General features: G+C 47.7%; 1 protein-coding gene across 1 annotated transcript; it reads left to right on the top strand.

The window, feature by feature from the left end:
• Positions 1–878: 878 nt before the first annotated feature.
• On the top strand, positions 879–11,314 carry ASB13 (ankyrin repeat and SOCS box containing 13). Its single transcript, XM_081957631.1, has 6 exons — positions 879–997; positions 3,700–3,887; positions 6,193–6,343; positions 7,600–7,734; positions 8,782–8,973; positions 10,224–11,314. Exons 1-6 carry the CDS (start codon positions 955–957, stop codon positions 10,352–10,354), a joined length of 840 nt encoding a protein of 279 aa, XP_081813757.1. The 5' UTR covers positions 879–954; the 3' UTR covers positions 10,355–11,314.
• The last annotated feature ends 13,433 nt before the right edge of the window (positions 11,315–24,747 follow it).

Here is a 24,747-nt window from a genome sequence, read left to right as displayed (position 1 = left end):
GTATTTATTATTTATAAATAAATTTTATTTATTTATTATTTATATTATAAAACGGATTTATTGGTTTATTTTCAAATTTTAATCATTGGTAAACGTTGGGTATCTATTGGCAAAATTTATTTGTTTATTTTCAAAATGTATTTGTGATATTGATTCGTAAAATTTATTTTCAAAATGTATTTATTCATTCACTAAACGTATGTTTGCAAAATTTGCAATATTTATGGATTCATAACGTTTCTTTGCAAAATGTATTGATTCATTCATAAAAGTTATGTTTATTTGTGAAATTTATTTGCAATATTTATTCATAAAATTGATTTATTTGCAAAACGCATTGCTTCATTCATAAAAGTTATGTTTATTTGTGAATTTTATTTGCAATATATATTGATTTGTAAAATTGATTTGTTTATTTGCAAAACACATTAATTATGTTTATTTGTGAAATTTATTTGGAATATTTGTTGATTCGTAAAATTTATTTATTTGCAAAATGCATTGGTTCATTCATAAAAGTTACGTTCATTTGTGAAATTTATTTGCAATATTTATTGATTCGTAAAAGGTATTAATTTATTTGCGAAATTGTTGGTTTATTTGTGAAATGTATTTGTGACTAATTCGTAAAATGTATTTATTTGCAAAGTGTATTGATTCATTCATAAAAGCTATGTTTATTTATTTGTGAAACGTATTTATTTTTTGATTGATTGATTGATTGACAACCTTGCAGCCAATGGTGATGCCATAAAGGGCGACAAGAAAGGGAAGCAAAGGACGGAAAAAAACATCTGCAAGCATCAGAACCAGGAAGCGAGAGGCCGGAGAACCACAACTCCCAGCAACCCCCGCGAGCCGGCTCTCTTCGCACTGCCTGGGCTCTCCCGGGATTCCTGTCTGGGCCGGCGAGGCTCGGAGACCGCTGGGACTTGTAGTCCGCGTCACGGAGTCATGGAGCCGGTGGGCGCCGGTGGCTCTTTCCTGGGCGAGATCGGTGAGTCAGGGGAACGCCTTGCAAGCCGATATTGGGGGGGGGGGGGAGCCCCGGCAAGTTGCAGAGGAAGGAAGGGGCGTCCCGATCGCCGCCGGGTGCAAAACTCAGCCTTTTCATGCTGCTAGACCTCAGTGGGGCTCTCGATCGTTGGATAGCCCCGCGCAGTGATGCACCCGTTCTATGACTGTGCAAATTTAAAAGTGGGTGGAGAAAAACGTTTCCACAACCTGCTAATCCTGGTTATTAAATAACACTTTTGGGGAGGGGGGGTCGCCATAAATATATGATAGATGATAGATAGATAGATAGATAGATAGATAGATAGATAGATAGATAGATAGATAGATAGATAGATAGATAGATGATAGATAGATAGATAGATAGATAGATGATAGATAGATTATAGATGATAGATAGATAGATTATAGATGATAGATAGATTATAGATGATAGATAGATAGATGATAGATGATAGATAGATAGATGATAGATAGATAGATGATAGATAGATAGATAGATGATAGACAGACAGACAGACAGAGATAGACACACACACACACACACACACACACACACACAGATAATCTCATGATATATAATTCTGTTTGCATCCAAAGGTAACGACACTTAGAATGGGGCGATTGGCCTCGAAAGGAGACCCTGAAATATTGAATGACAAAACAATGAAAGATTATCCTTTAATTACAATAGGTGTATTATTGCAAGGGTTATATAAGCTTGTTAAATGAAACAAATAGGAGTAACACGATTTTATTTGTATTAAAGTGCATGACAACTGCCACACACCGTTCACACATTGGTATGTTTGTAAAAAAGAAATGTTTTTAAACATTAAATCAGCATAGATCCGTGAGGGTGAACCAAGCTGTCGCCCCAGTTCAGTTCTCATCCGCGCACGCCTCCCACCAGCCACCTTATCTTCAAGTCTCCGCCATGCATTTGCGGGGGACAAAGCACACGTGTGGGCACGCGCATGCATGGGGGGGGCAGGGGGCATGTGGGGGGAGGGATGCATGCGGAGGGAATGCACGCATGCACAGGAGGCAGGAGGCATGCGCAGCGGTGTGTGCACTGCACTTTGGGCATTCGGTCCAGAAAAGGTTAGCCGTCACAGGCACAGATCACCAGCTGCGCTGGGTTTAACCCCACGTCCCCCCCCAAAAAAAACCCAAACCCCCTGTCCCGCTGTCCATGCTCCAGAGTTTAGCATGTTGTGTGAATGCTTGGATGACGCATGTTCGCACGGAGCTGTTTATCCACTTCTATCCTGGAAAAGGGTCACACGCCAGGAATATTGCGGTTCTTGGAAAGCAAAAGCTTCTGTCAGCTGAGCTAGAAATACGGCTCACAGCCAGGGGAAGATGCCCTACCACCCTCCCGGCTGGCTTGGCAGGACCCTCGCCCGAGGAATCCAGAGGGCTCCAGTTGTAAGCCTGCAAACTTGGGTTGATCCCAGTTCGATCCGGGGTGCAAAGAAAAAAAGAAAGATGGTTTTCGGTTACTGGGAGTCAATGGGAGTGACACTTTTTTTGGCACGGGGTGGGGGGATTTTTTGGGCACAGGGGTGGGAAATGTTCCCATGCGCAGAAAATGACTCCGTTTGGAGGGTCTTTGCAAAGGTAGGGAGAGCCGGTTTTGGTGTTTCCTTCAAATCTTGCCCAAAGCTTCCCACAATGTGAAAAATCTACTTATTGTGATGACTGTTGTAAATGTTTGGGTGAATTCATGTAAAGCAGGGAGCACGGATGAAGTTCCCTAGTTGGGTCATGAAACGTCTGGAAGAAATAAGCAAGCTCAGAGAGCATGAAGGACCCTACAGTCCTCCTCCCCCTCCTCCTCCTCTCCTCTGCAAAAACCCCCCTCCCTTCTACTGGTAGCAGGGATGAAGTTCCCAAGTTGGGTCATGAAACATCTGCAAGAAAACATCAAACTCAGAGGGCACCAAGGACCCCTCAATTATTGTTGTTGTCGTCTTCTTCCTTTTCCTCCTCCTCTTCTTCCTCCTCTCTGCAAACCCCCCTCCCTTCTAGCACTGATGATGTTCCCTAGTTGGGTCATGAAACGTCTGCAAAAGAACCCTCCAAGCTCAGAGAGCACCAAGGACTCCAGTGTCCTCCCTCCTCCTCCACCTCCTCTTCTTCCTCCTCCTCCTCTTCTCTCTGTCCGTCTCTCTCTCCCTCTCTCCCTCCCCCCTTCTCTGAAAATCATCCTCCCTTCTAGCACTGATGATGTTCCCTAGTTGGGTCATGAAACGTCTGCAAAAAAAAAACCCCAAGCTCAGAGAGCACCAAGGATCTCTCTGTCTTCCTCTTCCTCCTCCTCCTCTTCTCTCTGTCTGTTTCTCTCTCTCTCTCTGAAAACCCCACTCCCTTCTAGCACTGATGATGTTACCTAGTTGGGTCATGAAACGTCTGCAAGAAAACCACCCAGCTCAGAGAGCACCAAGGACACGACAGTTCTCCTCCTCCTCCTCCACCACCACCTCCTCCTCTCCACAAACCCCACTCCCTTCTACCACTGATGATGTTCCCTAGTAGGGTTACAAAACATCAGTAAGAAAACCACCCAGCTCAGAAAGCACCAAAAACTCCTCCTTTCAACCCTGAGCTAGCAATATTCTCCTTCACTGGTAAATAGCAGTTTTAAACACGCATCCCCCCCCTCCCTCCCTCTCCCTGTAGCGTTTTGGGCAGAGAGGACTCCGGTTCACGAAGCTGCCCGAGGCGGGGAAGTCCATCAGCTCCAAGAACTGATCAGAAACGGCGCCTCAGTCAACCTAGTCACCTACGACTCCATCACGCCCCTGCACGAAGCCAGCCTGCGGGGGCAGACCCGGTGTGTGGAGATCCTGCTGGCCGCGGGAGCCCAGGTGTGAGAGGGGGGGGGTATGCCAGGTTGGGGAACTGAAACCGCCAGAGAAAGAATGCCAGCGAGCGTTTTTATTTCGCACCACGTTCCCTGGGCTTTCGGGGTGCAGATTTCAGATTGGTCTCCGACGGCCAGGTAGCCTTTGTAGAGGTGGTCCCTCTACGATAGACGCCAATGAAGATGGGGTGGCTCAGTGGCGAAGACGCTGAGCTTGTCGATCAGGAAGGTTGGCAGTTCGGCGGCTCGAATCCCGAGCACCGCGTAACGTAGTGAGCTCCCGTGACTTGTCCCAGCTTCTGCCAATCTAGCAGTTTGAAAGCAGGTAAAAATGCAAGTGGAAAAATAGGGACCACCTTTGGTGGGAAAGGAACAGCGCTCCATGCGCCTTCGGCATTTAGTCATGCTGGCCACTTGACCACAGAGACATTTTCGGACAGCGCTGGCTCTTCGGCTTTGGAATGGAGATGAGCACTGCCCCCTAGTGTCAGGAACGGCTAGCACAGATGTGCAAGGGGAATCTTTACTTTTACCTTTACGATAGAAGTGTCTATGGAGGTTTCAGTCAATTCAGGTCATGGTTGTCCCAAAGGTGCTTTTTTCAAGAGGCAATCAGACTTTCTGGTTTTCCTCTGAAGATATTTCACTTCTCATCCCAGAAGCTTCTTCGGCTCTGACCGAATGGTGGAGGATGGAAGGATTGATACTCCTTGCCGGCAGCTGGTCCTTTGCATCCTTTTAGAGGGTCGTTGAGGCCACTTGGAGGTTGACACCTGTGTCCTCAGAGGCTTGTCGACCCCAAGGATAAAACGCACCTGAGCAACGTGGTATTGCAATGCAGTGAGACATGGGCAGATCTATGGATTGGGGAAACAAATCAGCCACTTCACAGCCGCATGGCACAACAGAGGAGAAGAAACTCATCAGGACTAGATTCAGAAGGCTATCTGCATTTAAAAGTACAAAATCCATTCTTTGGAAGACAGCAAAGTCCATATTCTGGACAGGGAGGACCGCTGGTCTGGAAGAAGGGTCAAAGAGGCCATCTTTGTAAAAATTGAGCAGCCCTCTCCCCAAAGAGGGGAAGGGATAGGACATCATTTATCTCCAGCTTACAACGCAGTCCTTTCAACAGTTCCAAGAAGGCTCCACACCCATTTGCTCCACTCAGGTGACCCTGAGGACACAGACAAACCTCCAAGTGGCCTCAACGACCCTCTCAAAGGATGCAAATGGCCAGCTGTCTGCAAGGAGTCTCAATCCTTTCGTTCCCCACCATTCGCTCAGAACTAAGGAAGCTTCTCGGATGAAAAGGGAAACATCTTCAAAGAAAAACCAGAGAGTCCAGTGGCGTCTTGGAGAAAAAGCCCCTGTGGGACGTCTGTGGTAGAAGCCTACTCTCATTGCTTCCTTTGCCATCGTTTCTTTTATTCGACTTACGACAGTTCATTTAGTGACCGTCCGAAGTTACACCACCACTAAAAAGAATGACTTAGGGCCATTTTTCACACTTATGACTGTTGCAGCATTCCCCAGGGTCACGTGATTTACGCTCAGAGGCTTGACAGCCGACTCGTATTTATGACGGTCGCCGTATCCCTGCCGTCACGCGATTTCCCTTTTGCGACTTTCTGACAAATGGGGAAGCCAGATTCGCTTAACAACCGTGTGACTCATTTAATAGCGGCAGTGATCCACTTAACCACCGTGGCCAGGAAGGTTGTACAAGTAGTCCTCGACTTACGGACACAATTGAGACCAAAATTTCTGTTGTCAAGCGGTAACATTTGCCAAGTGAGTTTTGCCTCATTTTATGATTTTCCTTGCCACCGTTGTTAAGTGAAACATGGCAGTTGATAAGTTAGTAACAGCGGTTGTTAAGTGAATCCCCCCGACTTTGCTCGTCAGAAGGTCACAAAACGGAAATCAAGTGACACACACACACACACAGGACACCGCAATGGTCCTAAATATGAGTCACTTGTCAAGCATCTGAATTTCGCCGCTGTGACCATGGAAGTGCTGCAATGGTCGTTATGTGGGAAAAGCAGTTCTAAGTCACTTTTTTCAGTGCCGTCATAACTTTGGTCACTAAACAAACTGTCGTAAGTCGAGGACTGCCTGTAAAATGGGGGCAGACCTCACTTTAACAACTCTGTCGGCTAGCAGTGGGAATTTTTTAGGCTCCATTGTGGTCATAAGTCGAGGACAAGGTGTACAAGGTGCTTTTTTTTTTAATGACCGAATCATAGGGAGGGTAATCAACGCAGCCACCAGATTGGAAAGGATTCGGTCCTTTTCTGCCACAGGTGGATGCCAGAAACATCGATGGAAGCACCCCGCTCTGCGACGCTTGTGCCTCGGGGAGCATTGAGTGCGTGAAAGTCCTCCTCTCGCACGGGGCAAAGGTCAACCCGCCATTGTACATCGCGTCGCCCCTCCACGAAGCCTGCTTAAACGGTAAGGTGGCTTTTGCAGGGGTTAGAGGGGGGCCCGGGGCCACCCCTGGGAGACTGGAGGGCTTTCTCCTCACCCCGAATCCATCGGGAGGGCTCTCGAGGATTCCGGATTCAAATTCAGATCACGCTTCCCTGCCTGGATTCTGCGTAGCTCCCCCCCCCCCCCCGCGCCTCCAATTAGGCCCGTCCCAATAAAAAGCAGGAATTACAAATTTCTGGACCATTTATTTACGGTCAATAGAGTCTGGATAGTCATTTGTCAAGAGTGGCATAGGGTCTCGAGCAGGGGGTTAGACTAGAAGACCTCCAAGGTCCCTCCCAACCATTTGATTCAATGATTCTGAGATAGATGAAATACATGACAGACTGAATATAGAAGGTAGGTTGGTTGGAGGTATGGAGTGATGGGATGGAGGAAAGGAGGGAGGGAGGGAAGAAGGAAGGAAGGCGAGAGAGAGGGAAAAGGAAGGAAGGAAGAAAAAGGAGAAGAAAGGAAGGGAAGGAGAGAGAGAGAGATAAAAGGAAGGAAGGGAGAAGGAAGGAAGGAGAGAGAAATAGACAAGAGGAAGGAAGGAGAGAGAAATAGACAAGAGGAACGAAGGAAGAGAAAGAAGAAGGAAGGAAGGAGAGAAATAGACAAGAGTAAGGAAGGAAAAGGGAAGGACAAGAGGAAAGAAGGAAGAGAAAGGAGAACGAAGGAAGGAAGGAGAGAGAAATAGATAAGAGGAATGAAGGAGAGAGAAATAGACAAGAGGAATGAAGGAAGAGAAAGAAGAAGGAAGGAAGGAGAGAGAAATAAAACAAGAGGAAGGAAGGAAGAGAAAGGACAACGAAGAAAGGAAGGAGAGAGAAATAGACAAGAGTAAGGAAGGAGAGAGAAATAGACAAGAGGAATGAAGGAAGAGAAAAGAAGGAAGGAAGGAGAGAGAAATAGAACAAGAGGAAGGAAGGAAAAGGAAAGGACAAGAGGAAGGAAGAGAAAGGACAACGAAGGAAGGAAGGAGAGAGAAATAGACAAGAGGAACGAAGGAAGAGAAAGAAGAAGGAAGGAGAGAAATAGACAAGAGGAAGGAAGGAAGAGAAAGGAAGGAAGGAAGGAAGGAAGGAGAGAGAGAGAGAGAAATTGACGAGGAACGGGCTTCCTGGACACTGCCTGCAAAACAGCTTTAGCCGTCGCTCTTTGGAATCAGTGGTTGATTGATTGGCAGAAGCCAATTGAGAGTGACGGCTCTCCCTTGATCTGTCTCTGTTTCGAAGGCAGCGCCGAGTGTGTCCGTCTCCTGATCGAGGTCGGCGCGAACCTCGAGGCCCACGACTGCCATTTTGGAACGCCGTTGCACGTGGCGTGTGCGCGAGAACAGCTGGATTGCGCGAAGTTACTCCTCAACGCAGGTGAGCAGCTGCAAGGAGAGCAGGGAGTGACTGTCCTAACCGAAAGCCCTCTCCATTGTGATGCCGACCGGTGACGGAGCCGCAGCAGAGAGATGGAAACGCCACATGTGGCTCCAGAGCCACACAGGTTGCCGACCCCTAGTCTAACCAGCAAACCTTGTCTTAGATTCAAAGGACTCCTTGACGTACGACCACAACACGGACTGTAAAAATTTGTCCTTAAGCAGTGCAGTCATTAAGTGAGGCATCCTGCGACTGTACCCGATTTTACAACCTATTTTAGCCAAGGTTGCTAAGTGACATATTACATGTCCAGGACTTGGGTCTTAATTGCTGGTCTCCACTTGGGGTCTGTTTAATCCAGGGGTGTCCAAACTTGGGAACTTTAAGACTTGTGGACTTCAACTCCCAGAATTCCCCAGCCAGCTCTGCTGGCTGGGGAATTCTGGGAGTTGAAGTCCACAAGTCTTAAAGTTCCCAAGTTTGGATACCCCTGGCTTAATCGATTAATTAGTGGATCAATCTGTGGTTTAATTGGGAAGGAGAATTAAACTTTTTCAGTGCATTGCAACTTTGAACAGTCCCTAAACGAATGGTTGTAAGACGAGGACAGCCCTTAGAGCTTCAAAATACATGCAGTCCTTGACTTACGACCACAGCCGAGCCCCCAACATTTCTGTTGTTAAGCAAGACATTTATGAAGTGAGCTTTGGACCATTTTACCACCTTCCTCGCCGCCGTTGTTAAGTGAATCACCGCAGTTGATAAATTAGCAGCACGGTTGTTAAGTGAATCTGGTGTCCCCGTTGACTAAAGTCGCAAAAAAGGATTACGTGACCCCCCCCCCGGGATATCACGACCGTCATAAATATGAGACGTGTCAAGCTTCCGAATGACCCTGGGAACGTTGCAGCCGTCGTAAGTATGAAAAACGTCACTTTTTTTCCCTGTGCCGTTGCAACTCCGAACGGTCACTAAATGAGCGGTCGTAAGTCGAGGACTGGCTGGAATGAGTCCCTGACCTTCTCTTCCCACCCCGGCCTCCAGGAGCCAACGTGAACGCAGCCAAACTTCACGAGACGGCCCTTCATCACGCCGCCAAAGTGCGAAACGCCGACCTGGCGGAGATGCTGATCGAATTCGGAGGAAATGTTTACGCCCGGGACAACCGAGGCAAAAGGCCCTCCGATTACAGCCAGAGGGACAGCTGCACAGCAAAACGCTTGGCCTATTATGAAGGTGAGCAAAAATTCTGCTTTTCTTTCCTCTGTCTCAGGCAGGCGTCTTACAATACAATACAGTAGCAGAGTTGGAAGGGACCTTGGAGGTCTTCTAGTCCAACCCCCTGCCTAGGCAGGATACAACCACAATCACTCCATGCACATGCTAGGTTTTTTTTTTCCTTTTTCTTTCTTTTTTCGTTTCTGCTATAATTTTGCACCAGCGAGGTTAAAACCAATTTCGTTGTATTGAAGTACAATGACAATAAAGATTATACATATACTTATACTTAAGTTGCTTCTCCCCTTGATTAGTTTCCACCCATTGCTTCTTGTTCTGCCCTCAGGTGCCTTGGAGAATAGCTTGACTCCCTTTTCTTTGTGGCGACCCCTGAGATATTGGAAGACTGCTATCATGTCTCCCCTAGTCCTTTCTATTAAACTAGACATACCCAGTTCCTGCAACCGTTCTTCATATGTTTTAGCCTCCAGTCCCCTAATCCTCTTTCTTGCTCTTCTCTGCACTCTCTCCAGAGTCTCCACATCTTTTCTACATCGTGGAGACCAAAACTGAGTGAGGTCAGGCCAGGAATCAGAATCATTCTGAATCAAAATTAAACACCCAGACAACCCAATGTTTATTAAACACTAAGAAGTGTAATTAATAGAAAATTTATAAAATATATCAACAACACCTGACATAACAATAGTTGAAAAAAGTTTGGTTCGTTGACATTGCAATACCTGGTGATGCGCGAATTGAAGATACCACTGATGCACGCGCTGGAAAATGAACTTCCGGTTTCCAGCGCACACATGCGCGCTGGCCAGCAAGTCTTAAGGTTTCTGGCATGCATGCACATGTACTGACCAGCTGGCTGGCGCATATGCTCACCCTGGAAAACAGAAAATCAACTCTTCCTGTTTCTGGCACTGCTACACGCACAAAGACCCGCTCATCGTCGCGTGCGCACGCGCATCAGAAACCCGGAAGAGGAATGGGAGACCGCGCGCATGCCAGGCGACATGGGTGCCCATTCCACTTCGGGCATGCGTGCCATAGGTTCTCCATCACGGGTTTAGCATCTTCTTAATTATCTCTTCATCTCGCGGTGTGTCTTTCTTTTCCCAATGTTGTGCAAATATAATCCTGGCTGCTGTTACAGCAGGTTCACAAGTCTTAAAGTGGCCAGATCTTAACCGTGTGATTTTAGCTAGTACGTCATTGCAGTTTAATGTTCTTTTTCTTTCTTTCTCCCAACCCACCAGGAAATCCACTGCGGCTCTCTCAACTTTGTCGTCTCAGCCTACGTCAAGCCCTCGGCCAAAAAGCTCTGGAGAAAATCCCCCATCTGCACATCCCGACAAAATTCGTTGAATTCCTCTCTTACAGTCAGTGAGCGGCCCATGACCCCAATCCCAGGAATGGGGTTTGTGGAATTTTGGGGTGTCCCCCAAATCATCACTTTTACAATGCTCAGCTTTTCTCAAACGACCCTGGTTCGAAACACGTGCAACATTTTTTCCCTCGAAGGAATGTAAATAAAAATTTTAAAACTGCGGCTGGAAGAGAGTTACCTGGTGGTCTCCTTTCCAGCTCAGCCGACGCTAAGAGAGCGTTGGCGAAATGCTTTAGCGTCGCCTGGTAAATGACGTGTTTGTTCACCTCCATGTTGAAGAGGTGCGACGACAACCGACACCAAACCTGATGGAACCCCGTTTCGTGGCTTGATCCTCGACTTACGACCAGTCCTCGACTTACAGCCAGAAAGGGAGACCCAGATTTCTCTTGCTAAGTGAATTTTGTCCCATTTTACGATGTTTCGTCCCACAGTTGCTGAGTGAATCACTACGGTTGTTATATGAGCAGCACCGTTGTTAAATGAATCCCCATTAACTTTACTGGTCGCAAAAAGGGATCACATGACCCCGGGACACTGCAACCGTCGTATATACGAGTCAGCGTCCAAATTTTGATCACATGACTAGGGAATAATGCTACAACGGTCGTAAGTGTGAAAAATGGACATAAGTCACTTTTCCAGTCCCATTGTAACTCAGAATAGACACTAAACAAGGAATTGTAAGTATTCCTTCCTGTATTAAACAACGGGAAATCGTAATTTACACATTTTAAAACCTGCTGCTGGAGAATTCTGGGAATTGGAGTCCTCCCATCTTAAAACCTGCTGGCTGAGGAATTCTGGGAGTTGAAGTCCACCCAGTTTATCTGGGGAATGCTGGGAGTTGAAGTTTGCCCATCTACAAGCTGCCAAGATTGAGAATCATTGGTCCAAAGTCTTCTGGTATATTTATGGGTGTTATGCGTGTGAAGCCATAATAAACTTAATAAATATAGTTTTAGGAATGAATGAGGCTTTTCTATCCTATGTGTATCTTCTTATTAAATCTATTTTCGACTTCAAACATGATGGATATTAGCATTCACAGACAGGTGGGGGAAACTATGCAGGTAGTCCTCAACCTATAACCACAATGGAGCCCAAAATGTCTCTTGCTGAGCGACACAGGTGAGTTTTGCCCCATTTTACGACCTTTTCTTGCCGCGGTTACAATGGAATCCTTGCCATTGATAAGTTAGTAACAGGGTTGCAAAGTGAATCCGTCTTCCTCATTGACCTTGTTTGTCGCATAACCCCGGGACACACCGCAACCGTCGTAAATGCGAGTCAGTTGCCAAAGCAGCCGAATCCCAATCGCGTGACTGTAAGGACATTGCCATGCTCAAGCGAACAGTCATTTTTCCGTTGTAACGTCGTTAATTAACTTGGCCTTTGTTAAGTGAACTCTGGAGTTTTATTGATTCGTTTTATTTCTCCCCAACATTAATTGAGGTTTAACTTTTTTTAATGTATATTAAATGTATATTTTTTATTTTTTTTACAAACATCAATGCGTCAACGGTGTGGCACTGGGGTATCATACATTCTAATACAAATTAAAACTAATAGCGTTAGTCATAGTAATTACTTTCAACCAACTTATCTATTTCTAATAGTAGTACGTATTTATATATAAAGCTGCAATTGGCCCTTATTCAATTATTCCATGTTTTCTCTTAAGATTGCTCTATACCAGGGGTGTCCAAACTTGGGAACTTTAAGACTTGTGGACTTCAACTCCCAGAATTCTCCAGCCAGCAGAGCTGGCTGGGGAATTCTGGGAGTTGAAGTCCACAAGTCTTAAAGTTCCCAAGTTTGGACACCCCTGCTCTATACAAAAGTGCATACACTAATATTCTCCTTTTCTCTTATCCTCTCTTACGATCTTTATCTCTCTCTACCTCTGCTTCTTGGCAGTTCAATCTGAGTATTTCTCCCACCTCTACCCTCCGCCAGGATTTCTGCCAGAGCTGGCATTCAGTTGGTTTGCACCAGTTCGCCCGAACCGATGGCAGAAATGTTGCCCAGTTCGGAGAACAGGTAGCTGACTGGCCACGCCCCTGAATCGGTCCCTCTGTCGCCAGTTGCTCACCCCGCCCATCTGGTCACCGCTTGCTTGTGCTACTTCTTTGCATACTGGCTCTCAAAGAGGCCGTGTGTGCATGGGCTTGCATGCGCGAGAAGATGGTGGCAACAGCAGCCGCTTTTTCTCCAACCACAGGACATTTTAACACCCTGCAGCCAGCGGCGACTGGCTGGAGGCCGCGGAATATAAGCAACCAGAGAGGCGAGGGGGGGGGGAGGAAGTGGGGAAATGGGGGCGACTAGCGAACGGAGGGCGGGGGCAGATAGGGAAAAATCCTTAAAATTTTCCCACCTTTTACTGTGGGCGTGGCTCGGTGGGGGGAATGTGACTGAGTGGGCGTGGGTGTGAATGATGTCATGTTGGCCACGCCCATTCAGTCACATCCCCCCACCTAGCCACACCCACCAAAACAGTAGCGAAAACTTTTGAATCCCGCCGCTGATTTCTGCCCATGCCCCGATCTCTCTTTCAGATGCTTGCAGATAACTTAACACCCCGTGGCATGACACGTGTTTACACTAGCGGTGCAGACTTTATGTGTGCACAAACAGTTTCCCTCGCCAACATATTTGAAGTCTTCCTCCTCCTCCTCTACTTGTTGAAATCCAACTATCTTTGCTTAAGGCAAATTGTGGCACCCAGTGGAACAATAAACACCAGGTGTAACAACACAGCCTTGGCAAATAAACCCCAGCTTATTTTAAGAGGCTTGCATTTTAATTTCAAAAAGGAGAGGGATAATTTTACAGGTTGGCATGGGAAAAGTAAGATGACGCCAACTGAAGAAATGTAGACCAGTTCTCCAAACAATCAGCCAAGAAGTTCTTTTTGGTTGATTGTTGTGAGCTGCTCAGAATTGTCGACAGAAGGTTTTCATGCCTTCTTAGGGTTGGCTGCAGAAGTCAGCCAGATGTTCAGGCTGGATGTGGCATTGTGTCCTTCTCAAGGACCCGGGATAGCCAGATGTGGGTGTTTGATGGGGTGAAAGGTCTCCTTGCAGGATGTCAGCTGTTCCAAGGGAAACTGCCTTTCGCAATTGACTGATGGTGAGATTGTCAATGCCGGTGTTATCACTCTGGTCGGTTGCACAGTCCAGATGTTTAGATGGGATTTATAGTGCTTCACAAGGGCCTGGGATAGCCAGATGTGGATGTTTGATGGGGTTAAAGCAGGGGTGAAATCCTCCCGGTTCGGCCCGGTTCAGCCGAACCAGCAGGGATGATTGACAACAGTTCTGGTGGCCCAGTTGCCGCTCACCTCTTCCGGCGGCTTGACTTGCCTACCCAATCCAAACGTTTTTCCCTCCGTTCAGAGCAGAGCTGCTGCAGCCTGTCCCTTTAAGGTAGACCCAGGGAGGGAGAGCCATAAAGGGAGCAGCAGCTCTGCCGTGAATGGAGGGAGAAATGTTCGGATTGTCTCTGCCACAGAATTCAATGTTAAATGCAGCAGAGACAATTTGAACATTTCTCCCTCCGTTCACAGCAGAGCTACTGCAGCCTGTCCCTTTAAGTAAGGAAGGGAAGGAAGGAAGGAGGGAGAGGGAGGGAGGGAGGGAGGGAGGAAGGAAGGGAAGGAAGGAGGGAAAGGAAAGAAGGAAGGGAAGGGAAAAAAGGAAGGAAAGGAAGGAAGGAAGGAAGGAAGGAAGGAAGGAAGGAGAGGGAGGGAGGGAGGAAGGAAGGGAAGGAAGGAGGGAAAGGAAAGAATGAAGGGAAGGGAAAAAGGAAGAAAGGGAAGGAAAGGAAGGAAGGAAAGGAAGAAAGGGAGGGAAGGAAGGAAGGAAAGGATGGACAGAGGAAGGAAGGAAAGGAGGGAGGGAGGAAGGAAGGAAGGAGCAGCTTGTCTCCAAAAGTTGTGGATACTACAACATAAGTAATTTTCAGGAAGAGATTGGATGGCAATTGGGTCTCCTTTCGAACAGGGGGGTGGACTAGAAGACCTCCAAGGTCTCTTCCAGCCTTTTGTTTCTAGGATTCTGAGATAGATAACATACATGACAGAAGGTTGGACAGATGGATGGGATGGAGTGAGTGAGAGACAAAGCAGGGAACGAGGGAGGAAGGAAGGAAAGAAGGAAGGAGGGAAGGAGCAGCTTGTCTCCAAAAGTTGTTGGTGCTCCAGCATGAGCAAGTTTGAAGAAAAAGATTGGAGAGCCATTCATCCAAAATGGACTTTTGCTAAGGGTTGGACTAGAAGACCTCCAAGGTCCCTTCCATCGCGGTCATTCTGCTGTTCTGTTTTTAAAAGGACAATCAAAGGCCAGCCACCAGAGGGCAGTCATGCACCAAGTTGGAAAATTATAAATGGTTGGCGATCCATTAAATCCAATGATGTCATTCCCCCAACAAGCCAAATTCCATCACTTAAAATGGGAAGCATCCTGCTGTGTCCGTATCAAAAGAGGGAAACCCACAAGCCAACCACACAGAGCCCAGGACTGGGTATAGTTAGCAGAGCAAGGCACGTGGCCCCTACGACCATCTTGTGGGGACCCTGCGGGCTGCTTGGGGCCATTCTCCAGTCCCCTAACCCAAACCTCTGGGATAATAGCCTCATGATCCACAGAAATAGATATCGCATCAACGTGATTAATAAATAAATATAACGCTAAGGGAGCATTTCTCTCTCTCTTTTTTTAAATAAAGTTTTTCTCCACCAGAAAAGGAGAGACGGGTTGTGAAGAGAAGGACAAGGAGGGAGGGAGGGATGGAAGGAAGGAAGGGAGGGAGGGAGGGAGGGAAGGAAGGAAGGAAGGAAGGAAGGAAGGAAGGAAGGAAGGAAGGAGAGATGGGTTGTGAAGGGAAGGAAGGACAGGGGAAGGGAGGGAAGGGAGGAGGGACAGGAGGGAAGGAGGGAAGGGGAAGTAAAGAAAGGAGGGAGGGAAGGAGGGACAGGGAAAAGGAAAGGAAGGAAAGAAGGAAGGACGGAGAGATGGGTTGTGAAGGGAAGGAAGGACAGGGGAAGGGAGGGAAAGAAGGTGGGACAGGGGAAGGAAGGGAGGGAGGAAGGAAGGGCAGATAGCGGGAAGTGAAAGAAAGGAGGCCTAAGGAAGCAGAACCATTTCGGGGCTCCTCCCCAACCTTCACCTCTTGCGGTAGCCAAACATCAGGAAGAGGATGCAAAAGATAATGCCGGGCAGGCCATGCCGATGTAAACGCCCACCACGATGCCAGTTAGGGAGGCGTCCCCGTCTTGTCTGCATTGGCAAGATCTCCACCACGAAGGACCTTCCTTCCCCTCTTCCCCTCCTTACTCCAGGCCTATCTTAGGACGATGCACGCGGCTTCTCTGCGTGACTCACGGACCCATCCTCCTTTGCAGCATGCCTATTTTGGCACGATGCCGAAGCGGCATCCTTTGAGGTCTTGCCAAGATAACCTCCCCGGCTTCGTAGCTCTTTGTTTGAGTGTTTTTCCTTGATGGGAGACGGCCTCTTGCGCCGTTCCCTTTTTCTGCAAATTCCCCTTTTCAAGGAATAAAATCAGGGGGAAAAAAATAACAGGGTGATTTTTGTCCAGGAATCTTGGGCACGGTTGGGAGGGAAATGGTGGTTTGACTGGCATGGGCCATCGGGGCATGCCATTCCACAAGCCAAGATAATTTTGGGATCTTTGCAAAGGGGAGAAATTCTATGGGAGTGGAGGGCATCTCTGCTTTGTGTGGGGCAGCTGCCTGCGGAATTCTGGGAGTTGAAGTCCACCCATCCTGAAGTAGCTGAGGCCTTCATGCCTGGGGAATTCTGGGAGTTGAAGTCCACCTATCTTGAAGTAGCTGAGGCCTTCCTGCCTGGGGAATTCTGGGAGTTGAAGTCCACCTATCTTGAAGTAGCTGAGGCCTTCCTGCCTGGGGAATTCTGGGAGTTGAAGTCCACCTATCTTGAAGTAACTGAGACCTTCCTGCCTGGGGAATTCTGGGAGTTGAAGTCCAGCCATGTTAAAGACTTAGTCGACTCAACAACCATTTGACTGGGATGATATAAAAGGTCTCTTCCTTGATCAGAGGGTCAGAGTCGCCAGTTGAGGTCGTAAGTCGAGGACACCCTGTTTTTTTTTTAAAAAAAGCATGGTATCTTTTTGCAAACTTTGCACCCGCTCTGGAGGATTTGACAGCATCGTTCTGGCAATTTAGGGTGCAGCCACCCAACGAAGAAGTGAATTTCTTCCCAAGAGCACAAAGTTCCCACAATAGTTCTTGGCCCGAGCTGGAGAATTAAAAAGTGATGACAAATATACATCTGGCTTTTTTATGTCAGAGCGCAACAGAACACGCCTGCAAAACCCCAGCCTGAAGTTGGATGAAGAACGTGGCTAGATATGGAATTCAGACTGAGTCAAGATTTGTGTCTGTGGGTGGGTGTGCAAACTCTACTTCCAAATATTTAGAGGAGGGCAGAAGTGATAGGTGCCCAAAAAGACATCCTCAACAAGGGCTGCAAAAAAAATATTGCTAAGTTTAGGCCATGATATAATAAACCTTTGGGGAAGCTGGGATTAAGTCAGAAGGAAAAAAATAAACTCCTTGCATAACAGACTGGCTGTAAAAGGAACCAGAATAGGGCTGGAAGGGACCTGGGAGGTCTTCTAGTCCAACCCTCTGTTGGAGCAGGAGAATCTATTCGGTTTCAGACAAATCGTTCTCCGATCTTGTTCTTCGAAATTACTCCTGTGGCAGCACCCACAATGTTTGGAGACAAGCTCCTTCCTTCCTTCCTTCCTTCCTTCCTTCCTTCCTTCCTTCCTTCCTTCCTTCCTTCCTTCCTTCCTTCCTTCCTTCATCTCTCTCTCCCTCCCTCTCTCTTTCCCATTCATCTAACCATCCATCCATCCATTCATCCAACCACTTTCTTTTACCTAACTCGGAATCTTGGACTCAAAGGGCTGGAATGGACCTTGGAGGTCTTCTAGTCCAACCCCCTGCTGAAGCAGGAGACCGTAGACCATTCCTGATAAATGGCTATCCAATCTCTTCTTTAAAAGTTCCCGGGATGAAGCACCCACCACTCCTGGAGGCCAGCTGTTCCACTCATTCATTGTCCTGACCGTCAAGGAATTCCTCATAGAATTTCTCCCCCTTAGCAAATGTTGGCTGGGGCATTCTGGGAGTTGAAGTCCACACCTCTTCAAGCGGCGAGTTTTGAGAAATGCCAAGTTAGGAAGGTAATTTCCAGAGTTTCCAAATGGTCAGGAATTCCAGGAGCTGCAGCAATCACAACAGCCTGTTGAGATAGACTCCCAGAGGTTCAAGAGACACCCCCCCTTTTAATCCCACCCCTTTTGAAAAACCAAAGCTAAATCCAGATGTGGATGTATCTAATGAATGCAGGTTGCCCTGGGTTGGAGGCAAAGAACCTGGCCCCTTTCCAGATGTTTCGGCCTACCCTTTTCCCTCATCGTTGCCCAGAGCTAGTTTTTTTTTTTAAAAAATTGAAAACATCTGGGAAACCCAGACAGCGAACATAACAACCGCTTTCTGTCCTGTCTAGGAAGGATGACGTTTGCAAGATAGTGTTGCAATTAAGTATCTGAGTGATTTAGACAGCTTCACATCTGGCAGGTTGCAAAGTTTCATGATGTCATCCTGGGTGATTTCTGGAGACATTCAGATTTCAAATAGAAGAGCGCAGAGAAGAGCAACTAGGATGATGAAAGACTTGGAGACAAAAACATAGGAAGAACAGTTGCAGGATTTGGGTTTGGCTCAAGAAAAGAAGGACTAAGGGGGGGAGATGAGAGCAGCATTCCAGTATTTGAGGGGCTGCCCCAAAGAAGGGGGGGTCAACTTATTCTCCAAAGCACCAGAAGGCAAGACAAGAAACAATGGATGGAAACTCATCAAGGACAGAAGCAATCTGAAATTAAGGAAAAACTTCCTAACAGTGAGGACAATTAACCAGTGGGACAGCTTGCCACCAGAAGTCCTGGGTGGCTCCATCACTGGAATCTTAAAGAAGAGACTGGACAGGTAGTTGTCAGGAATGATGTAGGGCACAGGTGTCCAAACATGGGAACTTTAAGACTTGTGGACTTCAATTCTCCAACCATAAATCCTAAAGTTCCCAAGTTTGGAGACCCCTGGTATAGGGTCTCCTGCTTGAGGAGGGGATTGGACTAGAAGACCTCCAAGGTCCCTTCCAGTTCTGTTCTGATTGAGCTGGGGTTGATCGATTGGTTGCCGAAGGAGCCAGCTGTTTTCCCAGGGTCTCCCTCCACATCTGTCTGCCAGCTTTTCTAGGCCGCCTTCGGAGGCCACGGCTGAAAAGCGTGGTTTGCCACATCTGCATATCTCCAAGCGAATTTCAGATGACATCAAGTTGTCTCTGGATTCTTCCTTCCCGCTTGGGAGAACCAAGTCTGGGATCAACATGCCACGTGTTGACCTCATCTGCACAAAATGGAAAAGAATCCTGACCTTTTAGCTTTATTTTAGAACGACATTTCTCAACCTTTGCCATTTGAAAAGGGCCTGCATTTCAACGCCTAGAATTCCCCAGCCAGCCAAAGCTTTCGTGGAGACTTTTATATGTTCCCCAGAAGTTGCCCTTGTGGCTTGGTAGGACATCTGAACTTACTTGGTTGGCCAGTAGTTCCCTCCCCTATGATATACAGTAGTTTGCGGGATTGTGGGTTTCTCCTTGACAGTTCATTGATTAGGATATTGTTCGTCTGGTATTAATCCCTGCTTATCTGGCTGCTTGCTGGAGAGGATGTGTGGTGCTCTCTGAGCTTGGGTGTAGACGTTTCATGATCCAACCAGATAACATCATCAGTGCTGGTAGGGGGAGGAGAGGGGAGGAGGACTATGGTGTCATTGGTTATCTCTCAGCTAGGTTGTTTTCTTGCAGAAATTTCACAACCCAGCTACATAACATCATCAGTGCTGATCAGTGCTAGAAGGAATTGGGCTTTGTGGAGTGGAGGAGGAGGAAGAGGAGGAGGAGGAAGACAATGATGAATATAGGGTCCTCCTTGGGGTTCTCTTGGTTGCTTGTTGGCAGACATTTCATTACCTAACTAGGTAAAATCATCAGTGCTAGAAAGAAGTGGGCTTTGCAAAGAGGAGGAGGAGGAGGGGGGAGGAGGAGGAGGAGGAGGAGGAGGAGGAGGAGGAGGAGGAGGAGGAAGAGGAGGAGGAGGAGGAGGAGGAGGAGGAGGAGAACCTTGGTGCTCTCTAAGCTTGGTTGTTTTCTTGAAGATGTTTCATCACCCAACTAGGGAACACCATCAGTGCTAGAAGGGAGTGGGCTTTGCAGAGAGGAGGAGGAGGAGAAACAGGAAATGGAGAAGAGGAAAAAGGAACGAGGAGAAAGAAGAAGAGACAAGGAGGAGAATGATGTGGTGTCTCTGATGATTTCTGAGCTTGGGGGTTTTCTTGCAGACGTTTCGTGACCCAATTAGGGAACATCATCAGTGCTAGAAGAGAGTGGGGTTTGCAGAGAGGAGGAGGAGATGAGGGAGGAGGGGAGCCCCATGGGATCTTTGGTATTGAGTTGGTTGTTTTCTTGCAGACATTTTATGACCCAATTATTGGTAGGTAACATTATCAGTGCTAAAAGGGAGTGGGGTTTGTGAAGAAATGGAGGAGGAGGAGGAGGAGGAGGAGGAGGAGGAGGAGGAGGAGGAGGAGGAGGAGGAGGAGATGGAGGAGGAAGACAAAGGAGAAGAAGAGGAGGAGAAGGAGGAGGAAGGAGGATTTGCAGATAGGAGGAAGAAGAGAACGGTGGAGTCCTTGGTGCTCTCTGAGCTTGGCTCTTTTCTTCTAGACGTTTCATCATCCAACTAGGGAACATCATCAATGCTAGAAGGGAGTGGGATTTGCAAAGAGGAGGAGGACAACAGCTGTGGGGTCCTTGGTGCTCTCTGAGCTTGGCTGTTTTCTTGCAGATGTTTTTCTTGCACTGTTGATGTTCAACAGTGTCCTGATGACGAGAGCGCCAAAGTTTCCACCCCAAAAAGCACCAGGCTTCAGTTAGACCTTCTGCGTTACCTTAACAGACAACCCAGAATATCCTCCTGACCTCCTCCTAACTTTCCCAACTCCTCGGAACCGCCCGCCATTCATCCATCCCTCCCCCAGTCCGTTTAGCGAATGGGGATGTCTTTTTAAAAATCCAGGCTGGTTTTCTTTACGGAGAGAAGTTTTGCCAAGAAGGATTTGCTTTGTCAATCCTGGGCATCTGTTTTGATTCTCTCCTGCAACCTTTAAAAAAAAAAAAACAGAACAGACTGTTGACCTCCAAAGAGCACCGTGGATGGTGATATGTGTGTCTTTGTGTTTGTCTGTGCTGGGGAGGAGACGTATGGCTTTGACACGTGAGATTTTCCTGGGATCCTTCATCTCTCTGTCCATTTTAGGACCATTTTCGATCAACTCAGGAAACAGATTGCCCAAGGAGCTGCAGATCCACTTCTACAGAGGATTGATTGAGTCTGTCATCTGCACCTCTATAACTGTATGTACTGTATAGTTACCGTATTTTTCAGAGTATAAGACACTCTGAAGTATAAGACACAAGGGGAAAAAGCTGCCTCTGCCTCCCAGCAATTTGCCTCCTCGCAACTAACAGTACAGACGATATACACTGTTTGTAGTGTTATATTTCAGACTATACTTGTACAGAAGTCGTTAAAATTTATGTTGCTTTCTGGAAGTATGGTTATTCCCTGCCATTTAAAAGAATAGCCCTTTTAAAAACAATAGCACTCTTCAGATCAAGCACTTACAGTGGGGCAAAAAAGTATTTAGTCAGCCACCAATTGTGCAAATTCTCCCACTTAAAAAGATGAGAGAGGCCTGTAATTGGCATCATAGGTAGACCTCAACTATGAGAGACAAAATGTAAAAAAAAAAACCAAACAATCACATTGGCTGATTTGGAAAGAATTTATTTGCAAATTATGGTGGAAAATAAGTATTTGGTCAATATCAGAAGTTCCTCTCAATACTTTGTTATATATCCTTTGTTGGCAATGACAGAGGTCAAACGTTTCCTGTAAGTCTTCACAAGGTTGGCACACACTGTTGCTGGTATGTTGGCCCATTCCTCCATGCAGGTCTCCTCTAGAGCAGTGATGTTTTGGGGCTGTCGCTGGGCAACACGGACTTTCAACTCCCTCCAAAGGTTTTCTATGGGGTTGAGATCTGGAGACTGGCTAGGCCACTCCAGGACCTTGAAATGCTTCTTACGAAGCCACTCCTTCGTTGCCTGGGCGGTATGTTTGGAATCATTGTTATGTTGAAAGACCCAGTCACCAAGGTGGGGCTACATTCAATGTATAAGATGCCCCCAAATTTTCACCCTCTTTTAAGGGCGGGGGGGAAGGTGTGTCTTATACTCCGAAAAATACATCTATATATACATCTATAACTATAACCAGCAGTGGGTTTCACATTTTCTTAGCACTGGTTTGCCACGCTTGGCCTTCAGCGTTTGTGCCCAGCCTCAAAATCGTGCCTAAATAGAGCTGGGGTGGGTGCGCGGGCCTACCTGCAATTTCCACTACCGGTTTGGGCGAACTGGTGTGAACTGGCTGAATGCCCCCTTTGACTATAAGAGTGATGGCGAACCTTTTCCGCAGCGAGTGCCCAAACCTGAATGTGCATGCGCATAGGTGCCGGCCAGCTGGTGTTCACGCATGCTGGAGCCCCAGAAATCTGAAGACCAGGTGGCCAATGTGTGCATGCTCACCAGCCAGCTGGTCTTTGGGTTTCGGAGAATCTGGCATGCACAAAGGTCACCTGGCCGGCAGGCATGCGTGTGCCAGGAACCAGAAGAGCAGCTGGCTACGGGGCACATGCCCACAGAGAGGGCTCTGCGTGCCACCTCTGGCATGTGTGCCATAGGTTCGCCATCATGGGACTGTAACTATAAGACAGAGACAGACTTCCGAGGAGAATCAGAACTGCAGGCAAAACAATGGCTACCAACCTGCCTTCCGTTGAGGACCTCTACGCTGCACGAGTCAAAATAAGGGCCGTGAAAATATCTACAGACCCCTCACATCCTGGACATAAATTGTTTCAACTCCTACCCTCAAAACGACGCTATAGAGCACTACACATCAATATACAATACAATAGTAGAGTTGGAAGGGACCTTGGAGGTCTTCTAGTCCAACCCTAGGCAGGAAACCCTATACCGTTTCAGACAAATGGCTATCCAACATCTTCTTAAAGACTCCCAGTGTTGGGGCATTCACAACTTCTGGAGGCAACTTCTGTTCCACTGATTTAATTGTTCTAACTGTCAGGAAATTCCTCCTCAGTTCTAAGTTGCTTCTCTCCTTGATTAGTTTCCACCCACTGCTTCTTGTCCTGCCTTCAAGTTCTTTGGAGAATAGCTTGACTCCCTCTTCTTTGGGGCAACCCCTGGACTAGATGACCTCCAAAGTCCCTTCCAACTCTGTTATTCTAAGTTGAGTGGCTGTAAGTTGATAACTACCTATCCCATGTTGCGCAGGGGGAAAAATGGTGCATCTATTTCACCTTACAAGTCACAAAAAGGCCCCGATTTTTGCATCGAGACCCCCTTACCCCCCTCCCTTCCTACTATCGTGGCTTGTTCCCCCCCCCTACTTTCTAAATTCTTTGGGGTCAGCTTACTCCAGGCCCCTCTGCTGTACAGATATGGTTGTTCCAGCACAGAGTGAGCTCTAACACTTGCTATAACGAGATGTGTGTGTGTGTGTGTGTGTGTGTGTGTGTGTGTGTGTGTGTGTGTGTAGATACAAGGCTGCATTAGTGCCAACTGAAGTCATGGGCATATTATGTTCCCATTCTTTGAGCACTTGTGGCTCCAGTGAGCCTGGAGCTCCCCTTTCAAGGGGAAGAAAATACCCAAAAAAGACTTGCTTTTCCAGCTGTTCTGCAAGGACATTTGCATATGACATCACCCACCTGGGGTTAACCCCTTGAGATGCCCCAGCCAGCTGCCAGCACCTGTTCTCAAGACCAGAAGGGCAGGCAATCCTGACCGGGGTCAATCCCCATGTGAAGTCGCAGCGCTGTTTTATCCTGCCTTGGTTGAAACCAGACTTGGAATACGGCGTCTGGTTTTGCTTGGGGAGATTAAAAAATGATGTTGAGAATCAGGGAGTGATTGATTGGCAGAAGCCAGTCGAGAGTGACTCGTCTCCCTTGATCTGTCTCTGTTTTGAAGGCGCCGCCGAGCGTGTCCCTCCCCTGATCGAGGTCGGAGCGAACCTCCAGGCCCATGACGGACATTTTGGAACGCCGTTGCTGGATTGCGTGAAGTCACTGCTCGACTCGAGAGCAGCTGCAAGGAGAGCAGGGAGTGACGGGTAGAAGTGCAGGATTGTAACCAGGCGAGCCAACCTGGTTCAGGTACCCCTTACCTGGTCTAGTCTTCAAAAACAACCTGTTGGGGGCCAAAGCTTTATCCTGCTTTAGTTTAATGAGCAATTAGTCTAATCAAGGGGTCGGCAACCTTGAACACTCAAAAGAGCCCCAAAGGTCCTAACCGGAAGCCCCCCGTTCAATTCTGGAATCGACCAGAAGTCCGGTTCCCCCACCATAGAGTCTCCTCCTAGTGCGGCGTCCTTTTTCCTCTGCCAACCCGAAGTCCGGTTCCCGCACCATAGAGTCTCCTCCTAGCGCGGCATCCTTTTTCCTCTGCCAACCGGAAGTCCGGTTCCCCCTCCATAGAGTCTCCTCCTAGCGCGGCATCCTTTTTCCTCTGCCAACCCGAAGTCCGGTTCCCGCACCATAGAGTCTCCTCCTAGCGCGGCATCCTTTTTCCTCTGCCAACCGGAAGTCCGGTTCCCCCTCCATAGAGTCTCCTCCTAGCGCGTCGTCCTTTTTCCTCTGCCAACTGGACGTCTGGTCCCCCCCTCATCATAGAGTCTCCTCCTAGCGCGTCGTCCTTTTTCCTCTGCCAACTGGACGTCTGGTCCCCCCCTCATCATAGAGTCTCCTCCTAGCGTGGCATCCTTTTTCCTCTGCCAACTGGATGTCCGGTTCCCCCCTCACCATAGAGTCTCCTCCTAGCACGGCGTTCTTTTTCTTCTACCTGTCCTAAGCGAAAGCCCTATCAATTGTGATGCCGACGGGCGACAGGGAGCCGCAGCAGGGATGAAAGAGCCACATGCGGCTCCGGAGCAGATAGCCCATGTCCTTCCTTAAATGCAGTTAGGGTAAGAATTAGGGATGGAAACCAATCAAGGAGTGAAGCAACCTGGAATTAAGGAGAAATGTCCTGACCGTGATAACAATTAACCAATGGAACGGCTTGCCACCAGAAGTTGTGGTTGCTCCAACCCTGGGGATTTTAAAGAGGAGATTGGGCAGCCAT

This window comes from Natrix helvetica (genome assembly GCF_964273705.1).
Source record: "Natrix helvetica genome assembly, chromosome: 6".
NCBI classification, from domain to species: Eukaryota; Metazoa; Chordata; class Lepidosauria; order Squamata; family Natricidae; genus Natrix; species Natrix helvetica.
The sequence above is the reverse complement of the archived record's forward strand: the minus strand, read 5'-3'. Positions and strand labels throughout refer to the sequence as shown.

Bases quoted from the DNA above. Each gene is read 5' to 3' on its own strand.
- ASB13 (XM_081957631.1), top strand. From the start codon at position 955: ATGGAGCCGGTGGGCGCCGGTGGCTCTTTCCTGGGCGAGATCG. The intron at 3,888-6,192 runs GTGTGAGAGGGG...TTTCTGCCACAG, and splicing joins TGCTGGCCGCGGGAGCCCAG to GTGGATGCCAGAAACATCGA. The intron at 7,735-8,781 runs GTGAGCAGCTGC...CCCGGCCTCCAG, and splicing joins GAAGTTACTCCTCAACGCAG to GAGCCAACGTGAACGCAGCC.